This window comes from Protopterus annectens, chromosome 4.part0, assembly GCF_019279795.1.
Source record: "Protopterus annectens isolate FY-2018-M chromosome 4.part0, PAN1.0, whole genome shotgun sequence".
NCBI lineage: Eukaryota > Metazoa > Chordata > Ceratodontiformes > Protopteridae > Protopterus > Protopterus annectens.
Window position 1 is genome coordinate 1810920255 of NC_056733.1, and position 23318 is coordinate 1810943572.

General features: G+C 37.6%; 1 protein-coding gene across 1 annotated transcript in view; it reads left to right on the plus strand.

Annotated features, from left to right (window-relative positions):
- The first annotated feature begins 21092 nt into the window (after positions 1-21092).
- The window catches only part of MCM5 (minichromosome maintenance complex component 5), a 46713-nt gene continuing 44487 nt past the window's right edge, over positions 21093-23318 (plus strand). The window contains exons 1-2 of the mRNA XM_044069932.1: positions 21093-21407; positions 22130-22256. Of these exons, the coding sequence (XP_043925867.1) occupies positions 21241-21407; positions 22130-22256 (294 nt within the window). The 5' untranslated portion in view covers positions 21093-21240. The remainder of the gene's footprint in view (positions 21408-22129; positions 22257-23318) is intronic.

Genomic DNA, 23318 nt, shown 5'->3' on the forward strand with positions numbered 1-23318 from the left:
ATTTCAGAGATAAGGGACTGAGACTTTAAAGCACAGAGAAACCCTCTAGGCTAAGACTTCTACACCGAATATCAATGAAGTGAGAAGAATAAACCTACTAACTGCAGACAGAGAGGGAGCTCACAATTTTCAGTGAACAAATAAATAAGCAGATAATGCAGTACTATTTTAAACACAATATTCAATGAAACAATAAAACAGAAAAAATAAAATGCAGTACTATCGTATAACACTGCAAGTTTGTACTTATCTCAGCTTGTAATAAAGTTGATGTAGGTATGTAAAAGATAACCAAACAGCTCACGTATGCAGCTATTCAGCAGAATGTTTTTTTCAGCTTTTGGGTGCAATTCTACTTTTGTCGATTCTTGCATGAGAATATATTGAGACAGCTATCTCCAATCCAGCAGTTGTTTCAGTTTATTATGATAGGGCATCACTGTCTCTAGAGTACTATGAAGACCCAGAGCCACTGGGCACATAATCCACAGGTTGGATATAAATGGTGTTAGACTCACCTAAATCTTCCTGTTTTACACCACATGTGGACATCACATTTGTGAGTTTAGACTGGCTTCTTATTGTAATTATGAGACCCATTTGTGCATGACCAAAATTACAAAAATCTAAAAATGCAGGAAAACAGCAAATGTTCAACATTGACACTTTTAGGTTAACCCACCCACTGTTAGGGTCAAATCATCCACACACTAAACTTTTATATGCATACTCTGAGAACAAATGCCATTGAAGAAAATAAAATACTCCAAGAAACAATAGTCTCAGACTTGATTTATCTAAGTCTGTATAACTATTCCAGGACTTGTACTAACAACTCTCAAAATATCAAACAGGTGCTGTTCAAATCACTTATTCAGTCTCTCTATTCCAGGATTAGTACTAATGTGTCTCATAACATCAAACAGTTGCTGTTCAATCCATTGAACTACACCCTAGCCATTTATAGCAAATGCTGGTGTAAAACTGCATATTCAGTAAGACTATCTGTGTCAATCAATATGCCAGTACAAGCAGTTGCTTGAAGTTCAGAAACAGTGAAATATCTGTGTAAGACAGTGCTATTTGTTTATACCAAACAAGGAATGTAACAGGAATGTATCAAAATCGTAAAATGAAACTAAAACAAAATGACTCAAACACAGACAAAAGATAACAAGCTATGTCTTATTCAGATATTGTTTTTGTCTTATTATAAACTTCATCAACTTATCAAAATAAAACTCAGAAAACCAGTAACACTTTAAATAGCTAGAATCATGATGACATTGTTCACAGAATAACCAATCAGTTTGCCCCCAACTTGTGAATTATTTACAAAACTACAGAGCACTTTTTAAAGCTGATATTGTCATTAATACCTGGAAAGCAATTAGCATGAAATATTATCTGCCAACAAAGTTCTTTGTATTCTAGATACTAATCTAAATCTCCATCCCTTAAATCGAGCTTTGCTATGTGATTAACAAAATGATAAATATCTTCATTTTTGTGCATACAAAGAATGTTTAAATAGTGCACTGTTAGCACTGTAAGACCAAATAATATATGTGAACTCATAAATAATCTGTGACAGCTTCCTCATAGTACTTCCAACTTAGAAGCCATTACAGCCATCACACCCTGCAACATAAACTACACCTTTAGTGTTGAAAGTAAAATGTTCAAAACTACCAATGGCCAGTGTTTAAATGTCTCAAATCCAAAACTTGACTACTTCAATATATTTACAGAACTTACATGGATAGGTGCCTTTGGGGACTCTATTCTCTTCTGGCACTAGTAGGTAGGGCTCCTTTCTAATTTGTTCTTTACATTTCTAGACCTTTTATTATAAAACAAGGATTCCTAAAATATTATATAGTTACAGGTTCCCATTAATAACCAGATAATTATTAAATAAAATGTTATTAATGGAGTCAGAATGCATATTGAAATGAATATCCATATCACATGTACAATCATTTCATCTTGTAGCTCCCTCCAAATGATAATAATTGAGTATTTAACACTGGGTTGTAACTGAATGTTTCGTATTCTACTACATCAGTTGCAATTACTTCCAACACATTGATTTATAAACTGTCTTAAAGTTAGCCGTTAAAACTGTACTTCTTCCAGAAATCCACATTCATTAGTGGTTATATGGAAGATGTAATAAACTGCCCTTTTACGACTTTTTTTTCTCCCAAGACATTAGGATAAAGAACAGTTGAGTAAGTTGTGCTTACCGCAACAGTAGATTTTCAAATTCTTCACTGCTGCAGTAGCTTTTGGCTAATTAGGTTGTATCCTACCCAGGATGCAGCAACCATCCAGTCTTCAAAATACTCTGCATCTTTTTGGGGTTTTTGTTTGGACAAGCAAGTCCTTAAGTTGTCTACACACTGACTGCTGATTTACCTGTCAATCAGCAGTTGGACTGTAGGAATGGGAGGAAGCCAATGCTTTTGTAGACTGGACAGTTGTAGTGTTACAACCCAAATATTCACAGACTATTGTAGCAGAGAATGATAAACATATGGTAGCCCACACATGGCTATTAACTCTTGTGGGCTTCCTGTAAATCTTGCTGTTAAAACTACACTCGGTTTATCAAAACATGGTAATACATCAAAAAATGTCATGCCTTTATTAGACCAATTGTCTTTAAACTTCAAAAATGAAATATTGCTATTAATATTATTAAGTAACTGACTAATGAGCTTTCTTATGTACTCCAAATCAAAAAAAATATCAATCAAATGTTTATAGAAAAATAAGTTTAAATTCTTGATTACTATATAAAAACTACCCTTCCCTTTCTGAAAGTACAAGATTTGCTTAAGAAGGGGCTGTAACAGCCCACCAGAACAACACAACCTACCTGATGAAACACTTCATTACAAACATATATTCATACATATATATATATATATATATATATATATATATATGGGGGGGTCAAAAATAAATTCCAAGAATGTGCAAACCAGATGAATGTCAATGCTGGATAAAATTGCAACTTCTGTTAAAAAATACCTGACCTCTTACACTCCCCAATCATGAGGAAAACAAAGTGTAAAGTGATACAATGTCTATAGTTACCAATACCCTAACATCTGAAAGTAACCTTGACTATTTAATTCTTCCAAAAATGCTAGGTGTCTTTTAAATACATGCAATTTTCTGAACCAGTTGGTTGATCTTTCTAGGAACTACCAAAGCTATAATTTCTGTTTTAATACATTCTGTAGTCACAAGTGGCCAAACAGAATTTGATGTATCTTTGTGAATTAGAGGGATAGTGCTTAGGTGTAACATGGAATTTAGGCTAGGCTGCTAAATAGTCCCCTGGACTGCAAGCCTAGTAACTACCTATGAATAAACAGAGAAATACTGTGCTAAAGTAAGAGCAAACACTCAGAAATAAAGTAAAATCCTTTAATGAAATCACAGTCACAAGCATTCCCTTATATACAAGACATCAGGTTTTGCATTTTTTGTATTGGACAATGTTCTCATTAATACCAGAGTTGGTCCCCGGGAAACCAAGACACAGTACAGGGGACTGACTTGGCAGCTAAAAGTAGATGCTAGTTTCCCCCAGGACTTAATCACAATATGTCAATATTCAGTGTACTGAAGCAAAGTGCTGCAAAATTATAACTTTTAATCTTGTACATTTTTTTTTAATTTTTAGCATTCAGTTCATGTATTCATTTCATTTTTTTCATATATAGAAAACTTTTTAAATGTGATGTCACATGACTTTTTGAATGTTATTTAATAATGCATTAAATATATAGTATCACAATCAGGGATGTGGAAGACAATGGAGAAGGGGGTATAAAACACACAAACATATGTCAATCTCAGGCAATTGAAGTTAAAAAAGAAAAAAAAATTGGCATGCTAGGTGTATAGAAAAGAAAAAAAAGATATATCAAGCAAAAGCAGTTATGTCATCAGGAGAGTCTGATTACTGTACCTGTACTATAATGCAAATGTCAAGAAACCATTATTCATACAACCTTGAGATGCAGTAAATATTCAACCCTCTTCATTCACACTCTACATAGCACTTCATTTAAAAGACGAGCCATGGAAGCAGGCACACTGAAAGTGTTGGTGAAGCACATAGCAGGTGAGTGTTACACAACTGCATGCTGGAAGCATAAAACTCACACAAATCATTCAACCCTGAGGGACAATGATCATTTAGTCCTCTTCATTTATTCTCTACAAAGCACTCCATTTACAATCTAAGCCATGGAAGCAATCAAGTCGAAAGTGTTAGTCAAACACATAGCAGGTGATTGCTATACATTTGCAGACTGGAAGCATAAAAGTCACAAAAACATTCAACCCTCAACAATCTTCATTTGTTTTCTGTAAAGCACTTAATTTACAAGCTGAGCCATGGAAGCACTGAAACAGAAGCTGTCAGTGAAGCACATAGCAGGTGACTGATGCACATTTTCAAACATCACAAAAGGCATTTGGCCCTCTTTATTTACACTCAGAAAAGCACTTTCCTTACAAGCTGAGCCATGGAAGGAGTTATACTATATAGCTGAAGACAGTCCTTGCACTTATTCATTGCTGTACGACAAACAGTGCCAGTCCTTGTCAGTTGTACTTGGACATTGAAGGTGCTCTTTCAGACCCACTAAGCGCAGTATGATCACAAAAGGTAAGTGCAGGGTTTCAACACCTACCACGTGTTCAGGCTCACTGCCCTAGATTAAGGCACTAAATGTGGTGAGGTCTCCATATTTATAAAAACACTTTGCATCTTCTATTATGTATGCCTAGAGATTTCTAGACTTCATCAGTACAAACCCTCTGGACCAGTTAGTCCACACCCAAGAGGCAATAAAATCCTGGACTTGGTCCCTACCAAGATGGGACACCTCTACTCCCTACTAACTGCAATTCCCTGCCTGGTCAAATCAAACCACAAATCAGTCACATTCATCTTAACACTGAAGCCAGAAGCATACTCCAGTATCACAGTATTCAGAGATTATACCAAGGCTACTCTACTGAAACTGAGTGATAAACCTGGCTAAATTTAATATATCCTTATAACTCAATGACCATAATGGTCATGCAGAATCCTTTATTGACAAATTCTATGCGCATCTTAAAAGTTGTCCCCAACCAGAGTAAATACAATGCCAAGTTCAAAAATAAACTCCTGTGGTGAAACCCAAATACAAATTTAGTTTTATTTATTGACATTTTATTACCGAGAAAGCTAGACTGTGTAGGTGGCCATTTTTAGCTGAGGTCCAGACAGAAAAGCTCCAAAGTATTACAAACACATTTTAAGAACAATAACGTTACAATCTTCAAAAATAATACAAAAATATCTACAATTTTTAAACTTTATTTAATTAGGCATAATGTGAAAACATTAGATAAGAATAGCTATAACTTATATGACAATGATTTATTATTTAGAGAACTTGTATCCAGTTTATAATGAAATTAAAGGTAAGTTGCTATAATACCAATGGGAATTGCAGTATAAAATGAGAGAAAATACATAGTTAAGGTATATCTAGAAAGAAAGTCAGGAGAGAGAAACTGATTGAAAGTCAGGGGAGAGAAAGAGAGAAACTGATTGAAATAAGGAAGTCAGTGAATAAGAGAGAGCAAGGAGGTAAGGTATGACTAGACTAACCTATACAATAGGTACTTGATATAGCTTATCCTGGGGTTGCACAAGAACAGATCCAGATTTTGGCTAGGAAGTCCTTCAGAATAGTTTTAAAAGACTAGAAAGATGGTATTGACCTGATGGATATAGGTAAGTAGTTCCAGGCCTTAGCAACATGGTATAAGTACAGACCATGCCCAGCAGATTTTATAGGTTTTTAACAGAAAGGAGTTTTTGGTCATTGAATTGCAATGACCAAATGGAAACATAATTGTGTAGAACGGTTTTTAGTGATGGACAAGCAGATGGATGCTAGATCATTTTACAAGTGGTAATTAGCTGTGTATGTGTTAGTCGATTGGGTAGTTCTAACCAATTTAGGCTTTTTAGTGCTGTACAGTGGTGGGTTCTTAAAGGTTTTTTTGCTACAAATTTAGTCACTTTATTATAGCATTGTTCAAGTTTTGATTGTTGTGATGCATGGGGGTTAGTAAGGATGGGAGCAACATAAAGTAGTCAGGGGAGGAGGTAAGTAGTGACAAGTGTTGTTTGAGTTGCAGTGGTGAGAAAATTTTTGTTGATTTGTTGATATAATTTTGTATAAGCAGGTCAAGTTTACGATTATCATCCACTATCATCCATAATAATTTGCAATGAGAGGTGACCTCAGTGGTTGTATTATTAAGAGAGAGGATTTTAAATGTATTTTTCTGTGGGAGATGAATTTACATAAAAAGTACTTTTTTTGGGGGCTGATATAGCTTCCTGTGTAATTTCTTGGAGATGTGCCAGGTTGTCAGATATGCATACAAGTAAGGAGTCATCTGCATGTTGTGTTAGAGAAGTTTGTTGTGTGGATAGGTTGATGGTGTTAGTAAGAATGTTAAAGAAGGGGACCAAGGATAGACTGGTGGTGTCAGGGGGGTATGGAGAGATTGTGGAGTGCCATTTTACTGACTGATACCTATTGGACAGGTAGCTTTTGAACCACAGAAGGGTTAGCTGAGACAGACCTAGTAAAGACACTTGAAGAAGAAGCTTGCTGTTACAAACTGTGCCAAAGGCTTTAGACAGGTGTAGAAATAGCGACAACCTATTCTCATTCTCACTATCTTTACTGACAGTATCTATAATGATTACAAGTACAATGTTAGTACCATGGGAGGGACAGAAGCCATGTTGTGTGGGATATAGCAGTTCTACCAGCAGAAGATATTTTTGAATACATTGTCAAGTATTTTGGTAAGGGAGGATAAGATTGCTATAGGTCTAAAGTTAGTAATATCTCCCCAATTCCCTCCTTTCTGTAGAGGGATAATTTGTGTAGAGGGATAATGTGTGATTTTTTTACAGAGAGGGGGAATGTGAGATTCTTGGAAGGACCTATTTATAAGGATTGAGGCAGGATAGACAATGGTATTGGCTTCTGTTTTAAGGCACTCACTTGGAAGATCAACTGAAGTACAGCATGGTTTGAGTTTGTTTAAAAGTAGTTTTACTTAGGAAATGGGCACAGGTTTGAAAGTGAACGCAGATGTAGTTTTATGTAGCTATTGGGAAGGGTTGGGACTGGATGTTGGGGAATCCTTAGTTAGGGATGCTATAATATCTATGAATAAGAGTTTAATTATATTGCAGTTTATGAGTGGTGAATTATTCGGAGAGAGGTTAGAGTTGAAGTTCTTTGGCTGGTATTCAAGATTTCTTTAATGGCTGACCAGAATTTTTTTTAAGTTGTGTTTACTCTTATTCAGACAGTTGTTATAGTATAGTTTTTTTGTCTTCATTTATCTGCTTTTATCATGGTTGCAGATCATTCTTAAGTTCCCAGCCTCTAATTATTTCAGAAAGACACCAGTTTATAGCCAGTGCAAAGCAATTAACAAGGATGCTCAAAGTAGAAGAGGTATTCTTTCATTTACTGAATGCAGAAATTAGGAAGCTGAGGAGACTAAGTAGCTGGCATATACAATGTAAGCCACAGGTCAAGAGAAGGGACAGTGGGCAACTTAATAAGTGGTCCTTAGAGTGCAAGGACTACTCCTTTAGGAGGAGCATCACAGTCACTTGCCAGCCTAGGGCAGGCATGTACTTGACTTGTTAAAATGAATACACAGAAAGGCTATTCATGTTAAAATTGCTTGCATAACACAATGCCAAAGTTTTCAGTGAAACCTTTTATAAGTTGGGCCTTGTTGCACAGGTCCTGCAGTATTAGGGTCAGGACTGGATGTAGTGACCACAGGCTCTTAAAGGAAATAAAAACTGAAAAACTGTACAAAATTGTAATATTATATTGAGGCAGTAATGTTAATACTTATTCCTGGAGGTAGAGGAAGGACCACAGCGAGTCAGGGCAAGAGAATATGGGGTTTTGTAAGAGTACGTCAGAATAGGTTTAGCAAGACGTATAATGATAGAGAATCACAGTAACTGTGTTGTTGTTGTTGTGTCTTTCGGCTTTTCATGGTTAGGGGTCACCACAGCGGAACTCAGATCCACTAATGATTGGCAGTAGATTTTTGCGTGCCGAGTTGCTAGCTCTGACGCAAAACCTTCAACGAAGGTACACCCATTCACACATGTCTCTACACAGAAGACGCTCTAGCTGAGAATTGAACAGGACAACGTCTTACTGTGAGGCGACAATGCTACCGCAGCACCACCACCGCAGTAATCACAGTGACTATGTATAGCACTATATACAGCAAATTATCATAACACAGCATTATACTGGTAATCATGATATAAAACCATCATTTAGTAAACATTCATTGGATTAACCACTACATCAAAAAGTGTGTATGTATGTATATATATATATATATATATATATATATATATATATATATATATATATACATACACACACACCAAAACTTCAGCATCTGGAATTACATACATACTTGTTAAAGGGCACAGGCTCAACACACATAAAACTTATCTGACTCAAATGAAATTGATACAAAACTAGCACACTATCAAGGTCTTTTCATTGCTTTACATAGTCTTGGAACAAATACAGACATAATAACACATGATACATAAATGCACTGTGAAGGAAGATGGTGAGTGAGACTCACTGAAAAAACTCATTGGACATAAAAATAAATGTAACTCACAAAATGCAAAAAAAAAAAAAAAACTCTTGCTAAACATAACAGGGAAGTCCAGACTCTGATCAAATCAACCAAAGCCAGATGAGAGGTAAAAGCTGCCACCAAGGCAAAAGACAACCACAAAGCCTTCTTTAACCAAGTTAGAACCTTAGAAACAATGCCCCAGCATTGCACAGATGAAATGGTAAAGTATGTCAAATAACCAGAGGACAGTCAAGTCTATAGTGGATAAATTTAGCTCTAGCTTCATCCCCCTGTCTCTTCCTGCATTCCCAAATCTAATACTTGCATCTAATCCTACAAATCTGACATGAGCAAGTCCTCGAGGCACAATCCAAGACCAAGAACACTGCTTCTATTAGCTGAACAACAACTGGGTTGCTTACTCTCCATCCTAAAACAGGATTTCTCAGACCCCGATACAGACGCCATTTAGGGTCAGCCTCCAAACAGGTTTGGTGCCAAAATGAATGAATTCTTCAAGGTTACTGAAAGAATGGATGAGGGCAAATTAGTACACACTGCATAACTAGACCTCCCAAAGGCATTCAACACCATTCCACACTGGCATCATAGATAAACTCATCATCATCATCAGCCCCCCTTTTCCCATTTTTCTACATGGGGTTGGGGTATCGTGTTAACTGTCGACAACTCTCTCATTTCAATGCCACACTCCTGCCTTCTTCAACACTCGTGTCTGACTGTCTTAGATCTTCTTTCACACAATCCACCCACCTCTTTGCTGGATGCCCCCATTTCCTCTTACCTTCTTCCTGTCTGTTCCCAAATCTTCTTCTCCAGATTGTCTTCTGCTTTTCTGCACATGTGCCCAAACCACCATAATATGTTCTCTTTGATATTTTCTGCAATTGGAGCTACTTTGGCTTCTGCTCTTACAGTGGATATAAAAAGTTTACACACCCCCCTGTTAAAATGCCAGGTTTTTGTGATATAAAAAATGAGACCACAATAATTTTTTTCAAAACTTTTCCCACCTTTAATGTGACCTATAACCTGTACAATTCAACTGAAAAACAAATCTGTTAGGGGAAAAAACATAAAAAATAAAAAGATGTACAATAAGTTGGTTGCATAAGTGTGCACACCCTTAAAGTAATACTTTATTGAAGCACCTTTTGATTTAATTACAGCATTCGGTCTTCTTGGGTAGAAGTCTATCGGCATGGCACATTTTCACTTGGCAATATTTGCCCACTCTTCCTTGCAAAAGTGCTCCAAATCTGTCAGATTGTGAGGGCATCTCTTGTGCACAGCCCTCTTCAGGTCACCCCATAGATTTTCTACTGGATTTAGGTCTGGGCTGTGTCTGGGCCATTCCAAAACTTTAATTTTCTTCTGGTGAAGCCATTATTTTGTTGATTTGATGTATTCTTCGGGTCATTGTCGTGTTGAAAGGTGAAATTCCTCTTTGACATTTACTTCTCAAAGGTCAAAGCTACTATTAAAGGTTTAGCCTGACCAAGTTTACAAATGACTGTAAACTTCATGCTGTCATAAACTCCCCAAAGGACACCAATATCTTCCAAGAGACCCTTTCCTAAACCAATAGCTGGTGCCTAACCATGCAGTAAAACTGAATGCCAAGAAATATGTAATAGTATCCTTCAGCAAGATGAAGTCCTTGTAACTATCACCTTGACATCATGCCCTTGCAAACTGATCCAGTAGTTAGGGAACTGGTAACCCATGTAGGCAATGAACTGTCCTTAAAGCAGCAAGTATCCAGTAATGTAAGAATGTGCTTTTTCATTGCACAGCTTATTACTATGAGTATGGTGTCCAGGTCCTGGGATGTGATCATTCCACTGTATTCTATACTCACTGAGTATAATGGCACCTTCAGTATGTAACTGTTCAAACATTTGGTGCAACTTGAATGCCCACAGTGCTTTCTTACTAAGAAAATCAGAGGCCTAAATCATAAAAACTATGCAGTCTGTTTCAAAGCCTTGTCTCTTTTTATCTGTGTCAAACATGCTACTGAGGGGTAATCTCTGCCTAGTGTACACAGCCTCAACAGACCCTATCCTGACATTTTCACAAGTTCAATGGGGGCATAAGCACTCCCTCATGAGATTTAAATCCCTTTTGCAACATAATTAGAATATCTTAGAAAGCTAGATATGTATCACAGAAAATACTACTTCTTTCGAATCATCTTCCTCTCTACTCTTACGTTATATTAATCAAATGTAATCTGGACAAATGCTCGGGTAACTGCAAATTTACCCCCCCCCCCCCCACTTAGCACCCATATCCCTCATGTAAATGTTCTGCTCATGTCAGGGTTATTCTTTCTTAAAACTATAAGGACTAAAAACTTCATGGGAATGTATGACCAAGCTTCTAAAGATCCTTGCAGATTAATAGCCTAGTATGAACCTACAGCTACATGCTGCTACCAAATAATATGCAACAGACAAGGGCAACTGATTCTAACTCCCACATCAGCACTGCCAATATCAGAAGTGACTAAGAATCAGCAATATGGGGTCTGGCTGTCACCAGTGGCACTCTTTAAAAACAAACAAAGGCCAGATGGCTGTAAGCTATATGGTAAATGTGCACTTCCAAGTCCTGCAGCACACAGAAAAGTTCCATACTACCCACCTACAGATTAGACGTATAATTACCGGCATCCCAGGATTTCACCCACTTCAGATCAAGCCTAATACTTTCCAGTGCAACCTTACCAATAGTAACTGAAGCATGATCAGAATTATTTTTGTGTGTGTGTGTGTGTGTGCATATGTATGTGTGTATATATATATATATATATATATATATATATATATATATATATATATATATATGTACATATTTGTATACACACTAACACACACACACATAATAATAATTTCAGAATGGGGCTGTAACTGGGGATTCTCCTTTATCAACTTGCTCTTTCTCAAGCTTTTTGGATATGCTGCCATCACTTAGTGAAAACTAACAAAACATGAACATACCTTACTGTTTATCCTTAAAATAAGCGAGCTTTTAACTATTTAAATAATAACAAATAGCACTAAGCAAAGTTATTATAGTATAGTTTTTTTTTTTGTCTTCATTTATTTGCTTTTTAGCATGGTTGCAGATTATTCTTAAGTTCCCACCCTCTGGTCAATATTCTAATAGCAGATTCCAAAACATTTCATACTCAGGTAAGCATATAACCCCCTATCAACAAAAACACCTTCAGCCACAAGAATTTATTTATTTATCTTACATTTGTTAACCAGGAGTGTCCAGCTGGATATAGGTCCATTTTCAGTGGAGGCCCGGGGAGAAAATCTCCACAGCAATTTTAACATATAAGATGGCAAGTATAACAAAAAGGCACATTTGACAACATACATAAGACATGCTTTTACCTGCATCATTGTTAAATTTGTTTACCTTAAGGAGGTGCTGGGTGCTTGATCTTAAGGATCTGGTAGCAGTGTAGTAATTGTTTTAGGGCTGGGGTGTTTTCTGAGTGATGTAATACTTTGTGTGCGAGTGATAGTAGATTGACTTGAAGTATTAGTGAGAGTTCTAACCAGTTGAGTTTTTTGAGGCTTTCGCAATGGTGGGTCCTAGAAGGTGAACCTGTGGCAAATCTAGCTATCTTATTGTAACAGCTGTCAAGTTTAATCTTGAAAAGTTATTTTCTTTGAAATAAATATAAAATACTGAATGATGGGATTTGCTCCTTCTCCACTGTTGTGCGATCTTGGAGTTGGTATATAGTTAGCGGGGGGGGGGGGTGCGGGGGGACTTGCCCCCTGCATTAAAAATGTGTTCAGTATTTTGAATTTTCAGTCTTTTGGGATTCAGTTTTTTGGTTTGTCAGTCTTCTGAAGTAAACCAATGCAAACAGTACGTGCTTGCACAAGAAACTAAAAATGAAAACTTTCCAAAATGATAGACGATGTTCAGAAAAAAATCTAACATCTAAACTAAAATATCCTCTGGCTAAAAATATACTTTCATTACTGTTTTGGGATTTTTAGTCCAAACGGAATATTTAGAGTCCTTACAGAAAGTAGCTCTGTCCCAAAGGTATCTTCTAGCAGTAGCTGTTACCTGACTGATCAGGATTAACAGACAATCCCTCTGTTTATAAGTTCCCAAAACAGATTTTGTGGAGCTTTAGTTTTAATTTTGCAAATGTCCTTCCTTTTTGCAGAGTTATGGGACAGTGCAGTGGTGCAGAAATTAACATTGTCGCCTCACAGCAAGAGGTTCTCTGGTTTGATTCTCAGCTGGGATGTCTTCTGTATGGAGTCTGCGTGTCTTCCCTGGATTCATGTCGGTTTCCTCTGGGTACTCTGGTTTCCTCCCACATTCCAAAGACATGTGTCTGGAGCATTTCTCCTCAGGTCTCCGCTGAAAATAGGCTCTGTCCTAGTTAGACTTTCCCAATCAACAAATGTTAATTAATAAATAAATAAAATAAATAGTTATATATCTAAAGGGGGAAGGGTAAGTTCTAGCAAGGAAATAATCATGTCCTAGTGCAGCGACCCTCAAGCACATACTCTGCATTACTATACACATCTGCACAGCCAAGAAAGAAGCAAGGCTTACTTAAAGTGCAATACAATTCCACAGGAGCAAATGTCATTGTAAACCATTTTTACATGTCTTTTTCTACATATTAATCTCAGTGAAAAGAAAAGTATACTCAAAAGTATTTTCATTGATATCATTTAAATTAGTATTTGCTCACATTTTTAATAGGACACAGCAAGTTTAGTTTTTAAGAATTTTCCTTTTGAAAGGCAGTTAACATTTGTTTAGTTTATTATTGTCTATCTCAAGTAACTACTAATTAAGACTGAAAACAGGTAAGTCATTTTTGTCACACTTGCCTCTGATTCCTGCTGATCATTAGCCAATAGAACCATGCATTCTCCATCGAGGGAGGGTACACCATTGTGGAAGCCATCAGAGGTGGTTCTTGCTTTTTCTATTATGCTTTACCTTCTGCACACACTCAGGTACGTTGATGAAGATGGGGTGTGCAATGGATTGTCAGCACTTGGCAGTCCCTCACTTCTACAAGGGAGGCATGCTGACAAGCAAGCCTGCCCACCAATCTTATACACAGGAGTTATTTTCCTTGAGACTCCACCGAAGAAATCTAACCTCTCTCTCTGCTTCCCAAGCACATGCCAACACCCCCCCCCCGACCGGGAGAGAAGAGTGAATCATGCCCCTTCACTCCTCAACTTCCCTACTTTGATCCTCACATGCTGGAGCCAGTAATTAAACCTCAGTTGACTGGGCTGGAGGCAGGGCTCCTTCCCTCTGTGACACATAGCCAGGCCAGGGGAGTAAAATTAACTATTGGAAATGTTCATATCCTAGTGGGAGTGTCATCTGTATAAAAACAATGGAAAGGGATGGGTGAAATAGTGGCAGACAAAGTTTGGCACTGAGCATCCTGGGGTGTAGTCACTATTGAAGTGTAGAGAACGTTGGAAGTTTTTAAATGCCCTAAATTAAGAAAAAAATACTTTAAAAACTGCATTGGATTGTTAGCAATTTGCAATACATAGGACACAGTTACCACGAGTTGCACTATTGCACCTGTTACAGAAAATATTTGTGTACAGGGATGGCTGCTGTTGTACCTTACTATCCTGTGGGTAACTAATCTGTATTACTACTGTAACATGCAGATGCAAATGTATCTACACAGTCCACTCCAGCTGTTGAAGCTGCTCTACCTATTTGCCTTCATCATTGATTATATCACCGGCATAAGTGAAGTATCTGGAACAGGTACAAATATGGAAGTAGAAGACAAAAAGGACAAATAGTACAGTTAAGCAGGAAAACTGAAAACATCCACCAATAAAGTCTTAACATTCATTATGCACAGCCTAAATAAAAGAGCAAATTCAATGCTCTTAAGCATCCAGATTTGGCTGAGAAGCCCTGGTTAAAATGATAATTCAGCAAACTATCTCAACATCCCTATTTGCATGTTGACAGCCCAAATTTTGTGCCTGGCCCAGCCATGAGTAGAAGACTGATAGTGAAGACAACTGCTCATGCATTTTTTCCCTAGCCTGGGAGTAAGTTTTTAGCTCTGGCACTTTTTTTCTGATACTGGTGTGCATAATCTTTCTGACAGTGTTTGTCCTAGTACACCAGTATTGGACTTAACAGCAGTGAGCTGTTTCCATGTTGTATTTATGTGGATAATGCAGTTTCACTTAAAACACTGATAAGCATCTACTGTGTAGTGTCAGCCACAGAGAAAGGACTTTAAAGGGTAATGCTGGAAGGTGGAACAGGAACATACAACTTCTGGTAAGTGAATAAATTGTTTTTGCCTGGTCTGTGTGCATGTTTATATGTGTATGATCTTTATTCCCTCAGAACAGTAACATAGTTCTGTCATTCACTACTCATTATTTTGTAAGACATAGCTGGAATGTATCATTTCTTCCTTTACTTGTAAGGTCCTTACAGGACAGTAACTGAAAGTGACAAAGCAAAACTCATGAAAAAGATACATCATCCTGTGAAGGCACTCTAATCCAATATGCAGATGACTACACTATCATCTGCATATCAGACACATTAACTTACCTACAACACATAACACAAAAAGCTGTCTTTTCCATAGAAACATGGCTCTACAATGTTGAACCCCCCCCAAAAAAAAATGTTCAAAGCTCCTTCTTTTCGCCCACAAACTCCATAGCTCCAACAAAGCAAACTTCAAGATCTGCACAGCCCCCCCCAGACGTACAAACAAAATGCAAAAATCTTTCCAGAACATAGAAAACTACCTCACTAGCCATCAACTTATACTTAACCGCAACAAAACCAAGTTAATTATCTTCAATTACAATAAAACCAAAACATGTCTGACTCCACTTTCTATCCTTTCCACAAACAGAACCAAAATAGATCTCACCAGCCAAGTCAAACTTCTAGGTGTCACAATCGATGATAACCTAAGGTTTGACACCCACATCTCCCTCACCATCAAAAAGGTTGACTCCAAACTTGGCACCCTTTACAGAATTACAGAAAGTGACAAAGCAAAACTCATGAAAAAGATACATCATCCTGTGAAGGCACTCTAATCCAATATGCAGATGACTACACTATCATCTGCATATCAGACACATTAACGTACCTACAACACATAACATTCTCCTCTACTGTTTGTTTCTTTCGGCTTTTCCCGGTTAGGGGTCGCCACAGCGGACCTCCGGTCCGCAAATGATTGGCAGTAGATTTTGACGTGCCGGCATGCCAGGCCTAACGCACAACCTTCAATGAAGGAACGCCCATTCACGCATGTCACCACACAGAAAACGCTCTGAGAATCGAACGGGCAACGTCTAACTGTGAGGCGACAACACTACCGCAGCAGCACCACCACAGCAACATTCTCCTCTACTACACTTTTCAAAAAGAAACTTAAATTATATCTTACTAGCCACTGGCTATGTCCCTGTACTAACCCAGACTAAGATTTTCTCATCCTGTTATCATCATCTATTTCTTCCTTTGCTATTCCACCTCTACTCAGTTTTCACTTTAAAGTCCACTACCTCTATGTTGGACTTATTCTACCCAAGATAGACATAATGAAATTCTCCCCTGTCGCTCTCAGTTACTACCCCTCAACTAATTTTCTCCCAACTCTGTTCTCTTTAAACTAGTCTCTCCTGCTGCTCCTTACTTAAAACTTTGTTCTGGAATCTCCCTCATCCTTCTGAATACTCCTTCCCGCAGTGATTGGGAAAGAAAATAAATAAAAAAATAAAAAGGGCTGTCTTATTTTGTTCTACTTGCTTACATCACATATGCTTATTTACCTTGTAGCACATGTTTTGTATGACTAGTATCTTTAATTGAAGTTTAATGTTTTGAAACCGAATTTTTAATGTGCTGTTTGTTTTATGTGGAGCTTTTCTCCCCGGGCCTCTACTGAAAATGGACATATATCCAGTTAGACTAGCCCGGTCAACAAATGTAAAATAAATAAAATAAATAAATAAAAATTAAATCTTACCTTACAGACAACGCCAGACCAGTCACTGTCCGTGCACATCTACTCTCCTCCCTCCTCTATGGCTCCCTAGTATTTACAAACAACTTAAATGGTTAGAACTACCAAACCTTCTAACATTTAACCAACTGTCCATAGCCCACAATATAATTCACAAACCTAATAACTGCCCAGCACTCACCAATCTAATCCAACCCAACAGCAATCCTAGAGCACTAAGATCCTCAAATAAACTATGTTAAAGATTACCTAAGCCCAAAACAGGGCACCACCCTTTTTTCCCATAAAATTGCCAAACTGTGGAACACTCTTCCTCAACCTATGGCTAAAACCCATCATTCATGAGTTTAAAAACCTCCTTAAGGAACATCTAGCAAAACACTGGCTCTGCTCCTGCTATACTCCTGGTTAAGCTACCTACTACTCCCTTACATTACCCTAAACTAGCTCATTCTCACAGCTACAACTATTAACTGCTGAAGGCTAGCATGATTCTACACTCAGTTTCACTTAGCAATGTATACACATATACTGTTGTCTTTAACTGTTATATAGACTGAATTTCTCTGTCTTGCAAGTACTGTATCACACTGTTCTCACTATTAACTCATGCGTCCAGTTTTTAATCATTAACTGTGCCATTTTTTGTTAAATTTGTTAATTTATTTGTTAATTATTTGCTAATTATTGTGATATAACTAATTTCTTTACTGACTTCCTTTGTACATTGTTGATTAATATGTGTTCAATTTTATTGTTTAATACTGTCTATTTGTATGTATGGAGCTTTTCTCCCTGGACCTCCACTGAAAATGGGCCTCATGCCCAGTCGGACATTACCCGGTAACCAAAATAAATAAATAAATCTTTTCAGCCAACAATACTTAAACTGAATTAGTTCGGCATACCAAACTATTAGGTGTCACAATTGATGATAATCTCAAATTTGACCTACGCATACAAAACAGCAAACAAAAATTCATCAGAAACTAGACATGCTATACAGGAATAAAAACTTCTGCACAGCCGCTACCAAAATTACCCTGGCCAAAACCTACCTCTTGCCGTCACTGTTATATGGGGCTCCCATTCTAATTAACTTACAGACTTCACTAAGAAAAAAACTCGAAAGCTGCTATAACAAAATTGCCAAATTTGCCATAAATACAACCCCTGTAACTCATCATTGTAAAGCCCTATATTCCCCCAGGCCTAAGCCTTTACTCCTGCTCTGTGGCAAAATTATGGAACTCCCTTCCTTTAACTATCAAAACTTCTACTAACCTGCACTCCTTCAAAACATCTATAAAATACTTCAAAGCTTGGATTTGCTCCTGTATGAGCCAAGGCCGAGGTACTCTTATACCCTTTTTTACATCTATCTCTCTATCCCCACTACTAACTTAACCTACCTTCCCTTCATCTACACATACTCCCCTTTTCTACATCTATTCCAAATATCCCCTCTATCATACCCTAGCCTGCTCCACTCATACTATCCTACACCTTCACCAATATAATCTGTTGCGATATTTCATGACCTCTAGTATATTAATAATCGTATTATTATTGCTTTCAGAATAATAATGTTGCATCTTCCTATTATCAATCTTTCCATATAATTTATGTTTGAACACTATGACTTTATTATGTCTGTTGAGTTTTTACTCAGAAAAACTAATGTGTAGGTTTTCAATGTTGTGCTTGAATGTTACAACTTTATTATGTCTGTCTAGTTTTTCATTCTGTTAACCATATGTATCTGGAGATTTTCTCCCCAGCCTCCACCGAAAATAGGTACATCATGACCCAGTCGGACTTTCCTGGTAAACAAATGTTAAATAAATAAATAAGAATTTATTATTAGACTTCGATGTTCTGTATCCCATTTATGGCTATTAATTATATAGATTTCAAGTACATATTTATTTTTAACAAACCTTCAAAAGGTTCACCAGGTTTCATTGCACTGCTGATGTTACGATTACATTTTTTCAAGGAACATGGTACTATCTTACGTCTTTTCTGCTTAGTTTAAATGCAGACAGTCTTATCATAGTTTGGCTCATATATCCTGGTTTATAGGCTTAGTCACATATTTGATACTGGAATTTTTGCACATCATGTAGACTGGTGTTCGGGTCTGATACAACGATCTCTGCCACTGAAATATTGCTGCTCAGGTGAGATGCTTTATAGCCAACCTTTATCTGATGCAAAAACCTTAAAGTACTCCATTCCTAAAGTTTTGTTTTTTAATGTTCCCAGTTGTTTTGGAGTTTGAATGTAGTTTAGCTTTGTAGCCTTTATGACATTTCCTTTCTAGAGATGGCCTCAGCCAGTTTGTTTCTTTACCACACCAAACATTACTTGAAAGTTACCATGTGGAATCATTCAGCATATAATCATGGATGAATAAATTAAAAAATAAACTAACACCACAAATTTGCTTTCAGAATAAGTTACAGTACTAAAAACATACGGCATGGGGACTGGGGGTTAATGCAATGCTCTCTTTGTCTCTCTCTATAGACCGAGTTACAGGTTTCACCGTGAGGAGCATCCATCAATCCATCCTCAACCTCTTTCCCCATTTGCATATGGGGTTGGGGTGTCATTTCCGCAGTGACAATAATCTTGAGCCAAGGGTGGGTGGCTGGTCCTGCTGCCATAGCTCATTCACACCACACACTCATGCACACACACTCTCACCTGTAGCCAATTTAGAGTGCCCAGTCCAGCTACTGCAGGTCTTTGGAATGTGGGAGGAAACAGGAGCACCTGAAGGAAAGCCACATGACTGCAGGAAACTCAGTCTCTGCACAGAAAGGACCCCAGCCGAGAATCGAAACAGAGAACCTTTTGCTGTGAGGCAACAATGCTAACTGCTGTACCATCACATGAGGAGCATCATTATCTCACAGTAGGTTCTGCGGTTTGAATCTTAAAGGAGATGCCTCCTATGTTGGGTATGGCAACCCTCCCTGCTTGTGCAGGTTAGGATTACCACCTGTCCTGGTTGCGAGGGACAGTCCCTCTTTGGGCAGTTGTGTCCTGCAACAAAAACTAAAAAAATGGTAAATGTCCTGAGATTTTTAAGACAAAAATAATACATACATTTCTCTAATAGTTGCATACAAGTTATTGTGTATTTGAAACACCTAAATATTGTATGAAATAGCATAAAGAACTCATATGCTACAGGAATAAGTTTTTATTTAGGTAAAAAAGTGAAACTGCCCTTTGCATTGGCTGTAGGTATGTTTTGTCCTTCAAAATTTAATTCTACAAGAAATGTCCTACTTTGGGCGTTTGAAAAGGTGGCAACCCTATTGCAGGTTTTCTTGAAGTACTTTCGTCTCCTCCAACATATCAAAGCCATATAGTAGGTTGAGTAAGAATTGTCTATTGCTATGAATATACTATGTGATCTAGAAGAAATGCCGGACAATTTATGGATACTGGCAATTATTTACGAAATTACTGTTACCACCACATGTAGTATGACAGCATTGCATATAGTGGTGCGTTATATAGCCTACATTCTATAGGGTTACCACCTGTCCCACTTTGCGAGGGACATTCCCTCTTTGGGCAGTTGTGTCCTGCAAAAAAATTGTAAAAATGGCAAAGGTCCTGAGATTTTAGGACAAAATTATTTCCTACATTTTATGTAATAGTTGCATAAAACAATTATTCTGTATCTGAAATGTCTAAATATTATAAGAAACAGTATAAGCAACTAAAATACTACAAGCATAAGCTTTAGTTAGGCAAAAAAGTGAAGTTCTGTACTTTGTACTGGCCATGGGTATGTTTTGGCCTGCTAAATCTGACGTTTGTACCAAAAATGTCCCACTTTGGGCATTTGAAAAGGTGGCAACCTTAACATTCTAATTTAACTCGACTACGTCATTATTAACATACACACCTTAAGTTAAACTCATAGCTTTGATTTTATCAAGACATCCATAATTAACCAAAAGCACATTAGATGTTGATCGGTAACATTAATATTTGATTATGCTGCCATATAACCCACACTGTACACAAACATTACACCATTCCGTTTTCGCGCCAGTAGACTTTTTTTTTTTTTTTGCCATTAAATGTAAGTGCACACCATCATGACGTAAAAACTAACCAATGGGAAGCAAGTCTTGAATCGATGGGCGTACAGTCTCGCGCCTCTTTTGCGCTACCGTGGGCAGAAATTACATTCCTTAAAACCAATTGGAAGCGGCGTGTATGTTCTTGTTCGATATGATTGGTTGCTGTTAAGGGAAGTCCGAGTCACTCATTCTTTTTGCCGCGAAAGTAAAGTACCTGTTTTCTTGTTCTGTGTGCCGTACTGTTGCTTAAGCTGGTTATTTGATTTATATATTTTTTATTACAAAGTTTTATTAAAAATGTCTGGTTTTGATGATCCCGGTATCTACTATAGCGATAGTTTTGGTGGGGACCAGCCTGCTGATGAAGGGCAGTTAAAGAAAACTCAAATCAAGAAAAGACTCAAAGAATTTTTGCGTCAGTACAGAGTTGGCACAGATCGGACGGGTTTTACATTCAAATACAGGTTTGTAGTGTTTTTGCAAATGTTCCAGGGTTTGTGATTGCTTGTAAAATTGGTATGCTTCAATCACGGTTTATTACGAAGGAAGCGGCTGTGGAACTGTATTTTTCAAATAACGAAAAGGGATCCTTTTACGTGTTACTTTTTGCTGCTGCTTAAAGTACGTAACGGGGGGGGGGGGTGCATGTAAGCTCTGAAAATGGAAAGGCAGAACTATCTCTACAAAAGTAAATTAACACTGCTTATTATGTTCGTGAAGTATAGGATAATGCTATACTGTGTTCAGGTTTGATGTGAGATGCGGGGAAGATTGAGAGAACGAGTGACGTTAATGTGGGAAAGTTTAGACATATCAGTCGTTTGTTTAAGTTATAAATAGCTTAGCCTTTCCGAGTTCATTGTGCATCAAAATCTGTACTGATTTGCACGAAAAATGACACTAGGACTATTTGATTTTGTTAAAAATGTAGCTTATATGTGCTGTATGGTAATGTGACTTAATTTTGATCTGTAGTCCGATCTGGCAGTTGTTTGGTATAGTAAGTTACCTTCGTGTTTTTTTGTGGTCTAGCTGTATAAATTGAGGGTTGAGAAATGCACATCTACAAGGTGCAGGATGGAGCAGTTGGAAACGTCTCTGTTTTAATGTTTGTGCCACCATCCAGTTTTTGGAAGATGTTTCCAACCGATTGCTTGTTTGCTTTATTCATGTATTTTTTTTTCAGGGATGAGTTGAAGCGGCACTACAACCTTGGAGAATACTGGATTGAGGTAGAGATGGAAGACTTAGCCAGTTTTGACGAAGATATGGCTGATTGCTTATATAAACAACCTTCGGAGCACTTGCCACTGGTAAACCTACATTCTCTTGCATTGACTACGATAATCGTACAAATGATGTGCCACAGTTGGGGGGGGGGGGTTGTCTTTGTGATTTGCATTTTATGTGGCAAAGCCACTAGTGGTGTGCACAAACTCAGTTCAGTAAGGTTACATCATCCCACTACAGTGTTTTTAACCATAGCCTTTGACTTTGTAGTACAAACATAGAAATGTCTGAATGTGTCTGTTTCTTGTGATAACAATGCATTTTATTAAATGTGTTCTAGCCAGTTTAGTTTAGGGTGGTGAAGATCTTAACTTTGCAAGTATACATGGTAAATCTAAACTGTACTATTTTGATTTGAGCTGTTGTGTTGGAGGTCCTGGGGAGCTGTCATAAAATGACAGTTTGATATTGCAGAACATATAGCAGTGAGTTAAAAAAGGGCTTAATTATCTATTGTATGGTAGCATTGAAACTGACTTTTAAATTGACTGACCGTGGTTCTACAGGTAGGAAGACCTGAGTATTTGGCAGTTGACAGCTGTCAAACTGGAGTTGCTGGATCAACTCTTTCCTTCGCTGACAAGATTACAGAGCTGATAAAGGATTTCATAGTGGTGTGATTTCACTTTGTAACGACTCTGTAGTTTTCTTGTTTTCCATGATTCATGCAAATAATGGCCCACTGCAAAAGCAGCATGAAAGACTCTCTCTAATGCATTTTGTGCAGGAATCTCCATCCATTGTTTATATGTTTTATTAGCCAAGTTAAGGCTTTTTGAGCATAGTTTTCGAATACATGTTTGAGTCTGCACATGTGTGTATTGTTGAAGATTCTCCTTTCTGGATTAGCCCAGTCATTTTAATAATTTTGCACCTTTGTTTAGAGAATTGAAGCCTTGATTACAACTCGGTTGACCAGCCTTATGACTTTTGGTTGAGGCAACAGCTGGAGCTGATTGGGGGGGGGGGGGAGACTAGACTAGACTTAATCACCTTGGTGGAGTTTGGGGAAGGCTGCAGGCTTTTGGCCCAATTTTTTTCCTCCACTTCTGCTGAAGAGCAAGAATTGTATGAGGTTACTGCCT